This window comes from Anas acuta, chromosome 2 (assembly GCF_963932015.1).
Source record: "Anas acuta chromosome 2, bAnaAcu1.1, whole genome shotgun sequence".
Classification (NCBI taxonomy): Eukaryota; Metazoa; Chordata; class Aves; order Anseriformes; family Anatidae; genus Anas; species Anas acuta.
Window position 1 is genome coordinate 1,158,366 of NC_088980.1, and position 13,459 is coordinate 1,171,824.

The window sequence follows — 13,459 nt, forward strand, 5'->3', positions numbered from 1 at the left end:
TTAGAAGGAGTTATGCAGAGGTTAATTCCAGAACAGAGGAATCTTACATCCACCTGGAGCTGCAGGAGAGTTTGCAAGATGTCAGAAGTGGGGCTCTACAATTCACGTAGTGTTTAGAAGATCCAGGGGTCAGAGACGAAATATTTTTAGAGCAAAAAGACATCAAATCTGAGACATTTTGACTTCAGCTTTGTCCTACCTCAGAGAAGACACTTCTCCCCAAATTGAAGCCAGTCCTGACGCACCATGCTGTGACATTTGGCTCATTGTTGACTTGGAAGAAGATCACTTACCGAGTCATGAACGTGTTGTGATTTCTTGAGTGCATCACCCTGTGTTGTTTTCGTGGGAGGCTTTCCACGTTGATATTGGTCACTGGTACAAGGAGATTAAAGGAAACAGTACTAGGAGAGAGACATTTGGTCCTTCTTCAAGCCATTTGTTCCACCAGGGCACGATGATCCTACCTGGTGTCCTGTCCTTGGCAGGGAGGGAAGAGCGCAGTGAGGAGGCTGGGAACAGACAGGTTGAAAATGGTAGGGGAAAAAAAAAGCTGGTGACACGTTTCTGGCCCTACAGCAAGGGTGGCCATGAGGGGATGGATGGATGGATGGATGGATGGATGGATGGATGGATGGATGGATGGATGGATGGATGGATGGATGTCCTGGTGACTCTGAAGCTGCCCAGGCCACGAGCAGAAAGTCTGGGGCTCATGGCAATGAAACTGGCTTTTTTTTTTGGTCCCTCTGCCGGTGTTTTTGGTTCCGTGGCCATACCCATCAGCTCAAGAGTTGCTTCTGGTTGCTGGTCCTTTGTTAGCTTTTATCTGGTCTCGGTTTAAGGCTGCTCACATTAACCACTTGTGGCTGGTCCAGGCATTTAGTAGTGCTAAGGCCTTCTGTGCACTGGCTGGGCAATGGGTAAGGAAAAACCATCCAGTGGAGAAGGGGTGCAGGTTCTTTAAGCCTGACTTGAGGTATGAGATGCTGCCTTGGCCTCCAGATTCCCAGGAAATGCTTCTTTGTGCTGAGCTGTTTCTTTTTGTCTTTTAGGTGCAGATCCAGAACAAGAAAGTTGACCTTTCCAAAGTGTCCTCCAAGTGTGGCTCGAAAGCAAACATCAAGCATAAGCCAGGTAGAAAATTTACCATTTCCTCATGATTTATCTGCAGAAGCTGCAAGTCTTTGACTTCGTTCTCTTTCCACCCCATTTGACAAAGCAGATACTTAGCACGACTGCTTGAGGAGTGAGAGAGCTTTGTTCGTGCTCCCAGAGGCTTTGGGGACCAAGGTGCCACGGAGGGATGCAGTAACTTCCCTCCAGACCTTCAAGGCAGATACGAGGGACGTTTAGCCTTTAGTTCTGTAGCATCTCCTGTCTGATAGACAACACTTTTGGCTCTCTAACGACATATTATGGGATGGGTGTGCAGGAATTGTTTGTTCCCCACTGAGAACCCAGCAGTTGCTCCCCTGTGAGTCCCAGGTTTCCTAAACAACCCATGAGCAGCTTCCCACTCAGCTGGTATGCCAGCAAGTCTTGAGTTTAGGGTTCCGTGGCTGTAGCAGGTTGTTTGAGCTGTGCCTTTGTGGCATCCCAAAGCACGGCCAGCGTAGTGACTTTTGCAGGTTTGTCCATATCTGAGGACAGCTATCTGCACGGCAACCAAAAATTGGTGTGCAGGGGACAAAGTTCACTGCCCAAAGCTGCAACCAATTCCCACAGCCCTGTCCTTGTCTGCTCCTGGGAGTTCCCTGCACCCTTTTTGCAGCCCCGTAGGTTGAAAGCTCCTCGCACGAGTTCAACGCCTCGAAACGCTCCCGTTTGAGACCGTGGTGCCACCAGCATGACCTCTGTGTGCTCAGCGCTCTGCAGTAACAAGCTCCCTGCAACAATGACCGCTCTTGTCCAGGGCTGATTAAAGCAGAGGAACCCGTCCAGAACCCTCTGTTGTCAAATGTTTTAACTGACCTTGTTGAACCAAATCCGTTGGCTTTCACAACTGGCCAGGCAAAGCTGCTGGGTGTTTAATGATGGCACTGGGAAGCGAATTGTGCTCAGGAATATTTCAATGGTTTTCTGAGAAATCCACTGGAATACAGATTTTATGCACCTTATTAGTTTATTAACAGGAACTGCAGCACTAAACCCAGGGAATTCTTGCTGGTTGTTTTACTGACCTTCAGGTTCTCCTGAACCCGAGGCCTCTCTCCATTTCCCGAGCTTCTCCCTGCCATCCCCTGAGCGCAGGCAGGCAGTGACACGAGGGTTTGTGTGTCGCGGAGGGAGCTGTCAGACCAGGCAGCCGAGCAACTGCTGGTGATGGAGTAGGAGTGGGAATCGTGAGCAAAGGCACACAGTGAAGAAAAAGGGGTAGAAATCTCCCAGCACCAGGGACTTCACAGATGGGCTGAGCTGATGGCAGCCTTGGCACGGGATGCAGACAGTGGGTAACTTGTAGGACGTGAGGCTGTCCCCACCTGACGGCACCTCCAGGGCTTTGCCCTGCAGCCCTGTGTGCCTGCATGGGTGGAAATTGCCAACCTGGGTCTCGCCAGTTTTTAAAACAGATCTGAAGTGGGACTTCTGGAGGTGTTGATAAACTCAGCCCTACGCAATCTTGTTCTAGGGGGAGGAGACGTCAAAATTGAGAACCAGAAGCTGAACTTCAAGGAGAAGGCCCAGGCCAAAGTGGGTTCTCTGGACAACGTGGGACACTTGCCAGCAGGAGGAACAGTGAAGGTGGGTGCAGCCAGCTCTGGCACAGCAGGGTAGGGTTGAAATTTGGTTCTTCTCCTTGTCCTGCTGTTCATGCAGCCCAGCCTCTCCACCCCCAGCCTTTTACAGCCATCTATTTATTGCTGTGGCCTCTGTTTTGTCAACCCCAGGAGTAAGTATGAACTGAAAAGCAGAGAGCTGTGAGCCCACTCAGCAGCCTGCCTGAATGGGTTTCCTGCAGGGCTCGAACTGCCCCCGTGCACTTGCATCCTTCCTCTAAGAACCCGAGAGCAGGGATTGCTCTGTAAGCCTGTCGGAGCTGCTGCATGTGGCCTGCTGGGACCTCTTCCCCCTCCCTTCCCTCTTCCCCCCAGTAAAGCTGATGAATTTGAGGCTGGGAAATGCTGGGAAATGGCACCTTGCAGCTCTCGGGAGCACTTCTCAGCCGGATTCTGCGCCGCAGCCCAGCCCGAAGGCCCTTTGTAGGAGGGCAAGAAAGGCTCGTGTGTTATTATCAGTGTGATTCACTGCTTCTCCCCGCCTAACTCCAGCTGCCCCCCAGCCTCAGCTCTGCAGATTGTAGGTCTCGCTGCAGCAAGGAGACATCTGCTCTTCGGGGAGGGCAATTCCCCCTTATTACACTCGCTTGTGCTGGGGCTTTTCTGCGAAACACTGCCGCTTCCGAATTGCCTGGTGGCCCTAGCAGCAGCAAAACCAATCCCGTGCTCCAGCGTCACAAACGGGACTCTGTGCCCCCAGCAGGAGCACCAGGCGGAGGTGCAGAACCTCCCCCTACCCACCGGCTGCCCTCGGCTGCCCCCGTGGCTTTGTTCCAGCATTTTTGTGTCACGGCAGGGCCTGGGGCTCGGCTGGCTTGAGCCGTTGTGTTAAACGCTGCCTGCACTTGGAAGAAATAAATAATCCCTGGCCTGAAGGGCAGCAGAAATCACAAGGATATTTAGTTCGTGCTCAGCCGTCCCCACCTCAAGGGGCTGCCAGGGTGTTTGGGGACACTGTGGGACTCTCCAACCCTTTATGTAAAATTCAGCCTGGGCTTAGTGAAGAGCTGGAGGTAGCTGTAGGGTACCCGGTGTGTTAGTAGGGCCGGGGAGCTTTCTGTGCTGAATCCTGGCTGCTCGGCGTGCTGCAGGCTGCGGGCCACGTGCTGCTGCTCTCTGCTTTAAGGAGGGTTGTTGTGAACCTGCTAAAATCTTTCATCTTCAGAGTTTTCCTGCTGTCTCCACGGGTGCAGAGTCTGTCCGTGGCACTCTCACCCATTTCTTTCTGTTGATGCAGACACCAAAGCATTTCCCCACTGCACCCCACAGCCCTCAGCCAGCGCAGGTCCTCGAGGGTCCAGCATCCTCGTACAGATTTAGGATCCACATATCTTTAGGGTTTGCTGCATAAACACATCCACACAAAGCATTCTGCTTCACTGGGCTCTGCTCAACCCACCTGCTTGCTCTCCACCCCATAGCTCGCTGCCCTGTTACCTGCCCTGCCTCTGTCTCTCCTCCTCCCTCACCCAAGCGTTACGGGGGCTGAGCTCCTACCCCCACGGTGCCCACACCAGGACGAGCTGGCAGGGGCAGCTCGGTGCCACCGGGACGTGGGTGCTGGGACGCTGGGAGCCGGCCAGGACGGTGACTTTCGGGGGAACCGAGGGGGCCGCTGCCTCCCCCCAAAAAACCCCGGTCCCTGCGCGCGTCTCGGCAGCTGGGGAGGGCAGAGGGGGCTCGGGGGAGCCGCGTTTCCCACCCCCCAGCCCCGTTTTCGATTGACTCGTCCTGTCGTCCTCCCCACCCCGTGTTGTCTCCTTGTAGGCTGAGGGGAGCGCGGAGCCAGGGCAGCTCCCGCCAGCCCCTCAGAACGGAGAGGTGCCGGCGGCCCCGGCAGGCAGTGAGATGCGGGAGAATGGCGTAGGGCCGGCAGTGCCCACTGCCCTGAGCGGGGGTGACCAAAGGGAAATTCAGAGCTTCGAGACTCAGATACAAGAAACAAGTAAGTGCCTGCGCCTTCTCTCTACGCACTCTGCCGGGTGGGACGGGGAGAGCACTGCAGCAGGGGCAGAGCAGCCGCCCGTGAGCACCGGTCCCACCGCTGTAAGCTGAAAAGTTTTGAACTGTTTTTGTAGCGATGTCTGCAGGGTTCTTGCCTTTTTTTTTAATGAAGAAAATTGCCTTTTATCTTCCAGGCATCTAATGATGACATTCTGGTATCGTCTTCCGTTCCCCTCCTGTCCCTTCCCCCTCCTCTCCTCCTCTTCTCCTTCTCCCGACCCTTCCCCTTCTCACCTGCCCTTGTGTCGCTGCAGATTGAATCTCACAAGCTGACGTTCCGTGAGAAGGCCAAGGCTCGAACAGACCACGGAGCGGAAATCGTCGTCTCCAAACCCCAAAACCTTTCCAGCAGCACCTCCCCCTGGCGTAGCACATCCGTCAGCGAGAGCCTGGGCTCGGTCGCCTCCTTGTCACCGCTGCAACAGCCAGCTCCCCTTGCAGCGCTTTCTCAGCAAGGCTTGTGACCCCCTCCCCGCCCCGTCTCCCTCGCTCTCCCCCCCCCAATAACGCAGCTTGGCTCTCTTAACCCGGCGTCTGGCTTCAGGTGGGAAGGGGACAGCGTTTAGCAGGGCTCGCGTCCCTTTCGGCGGCGCTGCCTCTCGGCTCGGCGCCATCTGGGCGGCCGTGGGCACGGGGGCGTCCTGGCCGCGCACCCCCTTGCCCGAGCGTGGCAGCCTTTGGGGGCCCTTTTGGGGCTGGGAAGGGCTTCGCTCCCTCTCCTCGCCTCATCCCTTTGGCTTTTAGGAGGACCCTAGAGGGAGTGGTGGCCGTGTTTCGGGGTCGGCACCCAGCGACTTCCAGCCCACGGCCGCTGTCCGGGGCTGGCGAGCGGGAGGTTCGGGGAGAAGCGCGCCCACGCTGCTGGTGGCTGAAGCCAGGCCAGAGTTAACAGGGATAAGCTGTGATCTTTCTTTCTTTTTAAGAAAAAAAAAAACAAAAAACTTTTCCTCCTTGCTGCTTCAGTTTCTGCTGACCCTGTTTGATGATGATATATATTATACACACACGTTAGGCTGTTTTAACTGTTGACTTTAGCCTTTTATTCTTTGTGACAATGTGTTGATGATTTATCGTGCTACCAACCCATGCTAAGTTTCCTTTTCTCTTTTCCTTCTTTTCCTAACCGTAGGAGAGTAGAGACATTAACCGCTGCTGCAGTGCTGGCTTCTTATTGACATATCCAGCAATTGTAACTTTTTGTTGTTGTTTTTTTTAATATTTTAAAAACGATGGAGCAAAATTCATGGGATTAAGCCATGTCTGAAATGAAAGGCACAAGAATGTGTTAAAGGAAAACTCCTTGCTGTAACCGATCAGATGAAGCCTGTGTTGACTGCAACGAGTTGAATCGATGCTCGTAAAAAAAAAAAAAAACAAAAAAAAAACCTCCTGTAGGGCCAAACCACCAGCCCTAGAGGATGCCGTAGCACCTTCTGTGGCTTAGCAAGGCGAAGACGGTTTGTTTATTTATTAACTCGCACAGCCAAAGCCCTGGCTGTTTTTCCAGCCGGGGCCCGAGGTCTGGAGGAAGGGCAGGAGGCTGCTTTGGCGGTGGAGTTGCAGGTTTAACGCAGGCCGGGAGTTCTGAGGCAAGCAAGTTGTGTGGTGCGTGTGGCGTTTTAACCGGGGCCGACGGGTGGGGAACCACGCCGTCAGGCTGAACGGCGCTGGCGGGGGCCGCGGGGAGGACGGGGCGGCCACCCTGCGCCCGGGGCACGAGGAGGGGGTCGCGGGACGTCTGCGGAGGGCTGGAGATGGGGGGGGGGCAGCGCCCCGCTGGGGCCGGCAGGTTTGTAGTGCCAGGGAGCTGCAGCTCTGACTCGGGAGGGGATTGCTTAGACGTTGACTCTTTGAGGCTCTTGAGCTCCTCGTTTGATGTTGCAAATGACACTAAAAAAAAAAAAAAAAAAAAAAAAGGAGAAATGTAAATAAAAAAAAAGAAAAAAAAAGAAAGAAGTGTTCTTGGGTCGTCAAACTAATTTAAAGCAAAAAAAAAAAAAAAAAAAAAGGGCGGAGTAACAAAACACTGGGATCAAAGTCAACTGAACCAGGCGTGTGCTAAGGGGGGAGCTGATCAAAGGAGGGGACAGAGGGAAGCCTGCAGCTTCTCATGCTTGTGGGAATATTTCTTTGGGAAAGCCGACAATGACACGATAACCCGGAATCTGTATTTACACACAAAGATTCTTATTGCACTTGTATTTTTTATATTAAAGTTTGCATGATTTCTAATAAAATGGCATTAAAATGTACTAGTTTGCATCAAAGTCGTCTGCTAGTTTCATAAGTGCTTTTTCCTCTGAATACAAATTGAAATAAGCAATGCAGATTTGCACCTGAAAGGGGCGGTTATATATACCCCAGAAAACTCCCACTGCTTCCCTTCCTCCTCCCCTCCTCCTCCTCATCACCTCCACCACCACCCCCTCTCCTCTCCTCTCCCCTCCATGCCACAACCCTCGAATCCCAAGGCCGGGGAACGCCGCAGCCGTGCGGTGCCGTGTGGTGCCCCGTGTCCACCACCGCTCCAGGCACCCGGCTCGAGGAGCCGGCACCGACACCCCGGGGACCCTCCTGCTCCCCCTGTCCCGCGGAGAGAAAAGCTGGAGGTGCCCGGGGAGCCCCCGCCCGTGGGTTAACGCCGCCGGCTGCAGGGGTTTTGGCCCCATTACGGGGCTGGGGTGGAAACCTGCTGCCTGGCGAGCGTTCCCCGAGCGCGCCGAGCCTGAAACCCTCCAGCTGCTCCCGTGGCCTCCGCCCACCCGGTCACCCGCATGCAGCCCCCGGTATATATCACTGCCCCTTCGCTGATGCTTCCTTCTTTCTCTTATTGCTAAATTCTGAACACCAGCTAGAGCTTGTCGATCTGGTGATGGTTGGTTGGCGTTCCAGCGCTTGAAACGAGGCGAAGTTTGACGGAGAGGGACTCGGGAGAGCAGGCTCATGCCCTCCGCAGGGAAAGGCGCGGACTTTTCTTCCTGAAGCAATAACGGGCACAGGCGTGCTCGGGGCTGGTGCAGGCAGGGGCCGGGCAGAGCCGCGTGCGCCAGGAGGGGACGCAAAGCGTGGCGGTGGCCTTGGGCAACCAGAGCCGAGGTGGGCACCAAAACGCTGCCTCCCCCCCTTGCCGCGCTGCCCTGGGCGAGCGAGGTGAAGCTCAGGTGGCTCCCAGCTGCCCGCGGCTTTGTCCTGGTCTTAGTTCAGGTGCGGCGGTAGGAAGGCGAGTGGCAACATTGCACTTTATCTCCTGGGACTGCAAAAAAAAAAAAAAGCAAGCAAAACCCGCACACCTTGCAAAGGGACAGCAATGGCACCTTCTCCCCGCTGCGTTGCTTTGTGTGTCCGGCTGCTCGGCTCAGGGCCCCGCGGGGGTGCGGAGGCGTTCAGGCTGCTCAGCCCCCCCCCAGCACCTCCCGGGCGGCTGCGAACCGACGGCCCCGTGCCTCTGTGCCACTTTCTCTAACACTTGTTGTGCCTGTGTTTAGCTGACAAACTAAAGTCCAGATACATTAGCTTGGTGTGTTGTTGTTGTTTTGTTTTGTTGTTTTTTTTTTTTCTAAGACGGCTTCGGTTTCAATGTTTTTGTTTTAAATTTTGTTTTAAGGAAATGGCTGTACATATGGCTAGCCTGGGAAGAGATCGGTGTGTGGTGAAATGACTTCAGTTTCCTATCTGGAGAGATGGGAGTGAGCTGGTTGTCGCTGAGACCTTAAATGAGGGCTGCGGAGAAGCTGCTGGCTGGGCACAGCAGGGGAAGGAGCTGTGTTTGCCACCAGCTTGATCAAGGGCTAGAGGTAGCAAATGCTCTTGGGGAAGAAAAAAATAAGTTGTGGTCTGACTTAGATGCAATTTGCCTGTAGATGTCCCTGGCCTGAGATGCCTCGGGTGGGTCCTGGCTTTCTCTGCAGCTGTGCGTGGTGTGCTTTGTGCTCTGGGGAAAGGCAGGGAGGGAAGGATGGGCTCGAGGGTGCAGAGCAGCCGCTTGGCTCCGATGAGCCCAGCTGGGAGAAGCCAGGCACGGTGGGCTCAGGTGCCGCAGGGTGTGCTGGAGCTGGCTCCCACCTCGCGTTGGGGCAGGGTGCGCAGCAAAGCTTTGTCCAAAGCGCTTGGACATGGCACAAGTTGTCTTGGAGGCGGCTGAGCTGCAGAAGCGATGCGCAACCAGGCAGGGGCTGCTCGGCTGCTGGCACCTGGAGGGGGTCCCCCTGCATATCAGTGGCATGTGCAGTTACTTTGGGGCTTTTTATACTGTAAAAATACATTCACGGAACCGAGCGTGCAGGCTTGAGGCCACAGGAGCAGGAGGACGGGAGCCGCAGCCACTTTGCTGCTGCGCCCAGCGCGCGGCCTCCCCTCACAGGTCGGCGCCCTGACCGCAAACTGAATGTAGTTTTTCTATGCTGACCCCGCTGTTGTCCCCGCGTGGGTGTGTGCGTGGGCTCTGGGCCCCTCTCGTGTTCGTGATGTGTGGGCAGAATTTCTCGGCAGCAGCTCGGTGTTCGCAGCCTCTGGGCCTGGGCGCTGAGGGGTGGGCAGGGCCCCGCGGCAGCGGGGGGAGCAGTGGAAGGCAGGCTCTGTGGCTTCTTCCTCCTCACCACCCGCGTCCTGCTTAGAGTCAGCAGTCGCCTTTGAAATCCCCCCCTCGCACGAGTCTCGCTGGCCACCAGCTGGTGTCTAGAGTATGATCAGACACGAGACTCCCGTCCAGCACCTTTGTGACCTTCCCGCTCCAGCATTCAGCATTGCCTGCAGCTTCAGCTACCCCGTAACATAGGTACAAGGCGTACAGACGTAGTGGGGGAATAACGGCCCGTGGGAGGAGAGCGGGGTGGACCGAGAGGGCAGTGGGGTGGCGAGGAGCTCAGGGCGCAGGACCCGGGAGGCCTGACCCTGGCTCTCGGCTCCCCCATGGCCTTGGGAAGCCGCGGAGCCTCCCTGCCTCAGTTTCCCCATCCGCAAGGTGGGGACGATCACGACTTACCTCGCCGGGCTGTTGTGAGGCGTGAGCAGCGTGCAAAGCGGTGGCTAAATGTGAAGTATTCTCATTATTTTGTGTCATAGGATTACTCAGCAGGGGCACCGTCTCCTCGGTGCCGCCCGGCTGTGGCGGAGCGCGGCGCCAGCGTTACCCGTACCGAGGGGGGCACTGAGGGAGGGAGCAGCGGGCTGGGGCCGGGGGGGGGGTCTTGCATGGGGGTGAGGCCTGGGAGAGGGAGCGGGGGGCAGCGCCCCTCCTGCCACGGCCTGGATTCGTAGCGGGTTTGCTTCTGCCTTGTGTCACCCTCCTCCGAGGGCTGTACGACTGTCTCCTTAGCAACATTTCCTGATTTGATGTTGTGATTATTATTACTATTGTAAAGGGTTGAAATAAAGCTTCTAGATGTTCCTCCTCAGCATGGCGTGCTCTTTGTGGGGGCCTGGGGAGCCCAGAGGAAGGGGTAAAGGGGCTGGGGTGGGTGCGGGGGGAGCCTGGGAGCAGCCCGGCCCTGCTGCTCCCGGGGAGTTTTGGTTTCTGCCCAGCCCCAGGGGCTGCGGGTGCAGCAATGGCCAAGGGTGGTGGTGAGGCTCCATCCATAGCTGTGAATGGAGAGCCCGGAGGAGCTGCTCTCCCCAGCACACACACAAAAAAAACAACAAAAAAACAAAAACAAAAAACAACAAAAAAAATGTTTTTCTACCTTTCCTCACCAGGATGCAGTCAAGCTCAGGGTGCTGCTGGCTGGGTGTATTGGGGGGTAGGGGAGGAAAAAGGCTTTTCCTGCAGGCAGCACCCAGCCCCTCCTGCCCTCCACAGCTCTTCTGAACCCCCCCCCAGAGCCCATGTAGATCATAGCCTAAGGCCCCGGCCCTTTCCTCCTGAGCACCGGCCCCGCCAAGCCCCAGCTGGGTCCTGACCCCAAGAGCTGCTGGAAGCTGGGCTGGAGGAGGGGGCACAGCCCTGTTTTTGTGATCCCTCTCCTCAATCCCTCCAAAAAACACAACTCTCAGGCTTCGGTTTTCAAGGCAGGCTTAGGAGCGCTCTACATAGAGCCACAGAGGGGTCTGGGTGGGAAGGGACCCCAAAGCCCCCCACGGCCACCCCCTGCCCCCAGGCTGCCCCCAGCCCCACCCAGCCTGGGCACTGCCAGGGATGGGCTTTGCCTTCCCCCGGTGCTTGGTGTCCCTGGGCCGGTGCCACGCGAGGCCAAGCAGGGGCAGGGCTGGGGTCTCCCTTGGGGTCTCCGTGCCCCTCGCCCAGCTCCAGCCTTTGGGCGGCCACCGAAAGCGAATCAATGAAAAGAAGGAAGAGGACAGAGGCGGTTACTACTCTATCCCTTTTTATTGTCTTTAATCTATGTTGTAAAAAGATCCAGTATCACATAACAGCCACTGAAGTATCCCAATATCACACTAGTTCTGAACCATTTAGACAATAGCTTAGTCTTTTTTTTTCTTTTTTTTTTTTTCTTTTTTTCTTTTTTTTTTTTTTAAACCTGCTGGAAGGGAAAAAAACCATACTGCCCATTATACAGGCCAAAAGAAACAAACACTGGTCAAATAATAGTGACAACCTCAAGCAAGTGAAATGAAGATGAAAAGTTTCGAGTGAACACAGGCTGCAGGACTCCGACCGCCCGCGGGAGGCCGGCGGCTCCAGGAGGGCAGAAGCGGCCCCGAGCCCCCGCCACCCCCTGCCCTGCCCTTGTGCTTTTCGCCCACGGCCGCTGGAGCCCCGGGGCTCCCGCACCCCCCGCTGCAGTCCCTCAGTTCAGATGGCAGGGGCACAGCTCCGTTAATTAAAGCCCATGACGAGTAAATTAAATCTTAGTAGAAGAACAAGTGGCAGAACCAAAAGGTGGCCCCAGCAGCAGGCAGCCCCCGGCCCCAGCGCGGCCGGGACCCCCCCTTTGCCATCGCCCACACCTGCAGGAGCTCAGCCCCTTCCTCCCCCAGCAGGGCACAGCCGCGTGCCCAGCTGGGGCGCTCCCCTCGCCTTGATTTCAGATACAAAGAGCATAAGAAATTGGTGAATAAAAACAAAGAATTCCCGGGCCCTGCGACCGCCGTTTGCTCAGCTGCTGGGCACAGCAGTGGCAGCGCCTCCCTCCAGCACCGCGCCCCCGTGGGCACAGCCCCTCGGCTCCCCCAGCGCCCGCTTCGCGTTCCTCCGTGGCGCTGTCCCGCCCGAGGTCCCACATGCGTTACGAACATCAACGAAGCCTCACAACAGCCCTGTGAGGTAGGTCACTGTCTGCATTTGACAGGGGATCCAAGGCAAAGCTGGGATTAAACTCCAGACCTCTCCTTTAACGCTGTGCCTGTCACAATCCTCCTTCCACAGAAATATGGTCCCTGTTCATAGAAAACAAAGAATTTTGTGCCTGTGCTCCTGGCCTGCTGCAGGAGAAAGCGCTCACAGGCAGACTGGCATCTACAATCACGTCCTGTGTTGCACAAGTTACAGGGATCCGGCCTCCTTGACGTAGGGAGAACAAGAAATAATAATAATAAAAAAAAAAAAGGAAAGTAATAACAACGCAAGAAGACAAAAAGTACAGGCAGATCAGGAACAACGAGTCACATCTCACACTCATAACGCCACGACTGCGCTCGCGCTGTGGGGCGGCAGGGCCCCCGCTGTGAGGCTCGGATCCCGCGTGGAACAAACGTCGCCTCCGGCACCTTCGGGGCTTCCTCCCCTCCGACGTCCTCGGGGCACGGAGGGGTACGAGGAGGAGATCTCCACCCTGCGCCGCTGCATCCACGCTCTGCCCGGCCCCCGGCGCAGGCACAGGCGAGCCGAGACATCCGTCCTCCTCTTGAGCCCGGAGTAGCTCTCGAACCAGAGCTGCTCCTGCCCGGCCCTGTGGGGATGGGGCGGAGGACGGCCGGCAGCAGCCGTGTCCTTGCTTTCCAGTTCCAGTTCAGGGACTGACGCCGTCGGAGCGGAGGAGGTGGGGGGTCCACGAGGCTCGCCGCAGGGTCCCATCGGCGCTCGCAGTCCGTCCCAGGCGGCGCGACGCTGGTTCTTCCTACACGGTGCCCATGCACGGAGCCGACAGCAGGAGATTCAGACAACATTAATCTTCTAGGATGGAGAGAGATGACTTCACAAGGGATAAATAGAACTTTTATTTAAATAAACATTTGTGAACATCTTTATACAAATTACAAGTCCCCACACAATCCTCCAGCTCTGCCTAAGCGCCAAAGCTGCCAGGAGGGCCTTTGAGCAGATCCACCAGGATGTCGAGCAGCTGGCTGTGCTGGTGGTGCAGGTCCCCGGGGATGGCTGCCATCTCATAGCACAGGCACGTCTCCACCATCTTGGAGAGCGACACGCGGAAATCACGCAGGAGGCGGATGGTGTAGGAGTCTCCCTCCAGCACCAGGAGGTCGCTGTCTGTCAGGGAGACTGTTGCTCGCCAGCCATCATCTTGGTGGGGAGAAGAGAGCGGGTGAGAAGCAGGAAGGGTGAGGAGCTGTTCTGGTGCTGTCCGCTCCACCAGGGGCAGCGCAGGTCCACCCCACGCTCATTTCAGCCCCGTTTGGGGGATTTATCGGGCCAAAGCGTTTCCCCAAAAGCCTGGCAGAGCTCTGACCCATCACACTGGGATCCTTCCCCCGCTTCCCACAGCTGACAGCCCATGGCACAGCGTCTGTGCTCTAGGGCTGAGCCCAACTGCAGCAGCACC

At 56.3% G+C, this 13,459-nt stretch overlaps 2 protein-coding genes across 18 annotated transcripts in view; one reads left to right on the forward strand and one right to left on the reverse strand.

The window, feature by feature from the left end:
* Nucleotides 1-7,051, forward strand: part of MAP4 (microtubule associated protein 4) — a 139,131-nt gene extending 132,080 nt beyond the window's left edge. For 11 of the 13 annotated variants that reach the window (XM_068673140.1, XM_068673130.1, XM_068673137.1 and 8 more), the window contains 3 exons: nucleotides 1,056-1,137; nucleotides 2,633-2,745; nucleotides 5,039-7,051. In XM_068673140.1, coding sequence (XP_068529241.1) covers nucleotides 1,056-1,137; nucleotides 2,633-2,745; nucleotides 5,039-5,248 — 405 coding nt within the window. In that variant the 3' untranslated portion in view covers nucleotides 5,249-7,051. Of the gene's footprint in view, nucleotides 1-1,055; nucleotides 1,138-2,632; nucleotides 2,746-4,547; nucleotides 4,726-4,918; nucleotides 4,940-5,038 lie in introns of all 13 variants that reach the window. The other 2 variants (XM_068673135.1, XM_068673136.1) reach the window with 2 other exon arrangements.
* A 4,033-nt stretch (nucleotides 7,052-11,084) lies between these two features.
* Nucleotides 11,085-13,459, reverse strand: part of DHX30 (DExH-box helicase 30) — a 32,438-nt gene continuing 30,063 nt past the window's right edge. For all 5 annotated transcript variants that reach the window (XM_068673147.1, XM_068673146.1, XM_068673144.1 and 2 more), the window contains one exon: nucleotides 11,085-13,200. In XM_068673147.1, the coding sequence (XP_068529248.1) occupies nucleotides 12,965-13,200 (236 nt within the window). In that variant the 3' untranslated portion in view covers nucleotides 11,085-12,964. The remainder of the gene's footprint in view (nucleotides 13,201-13,459) is intronic.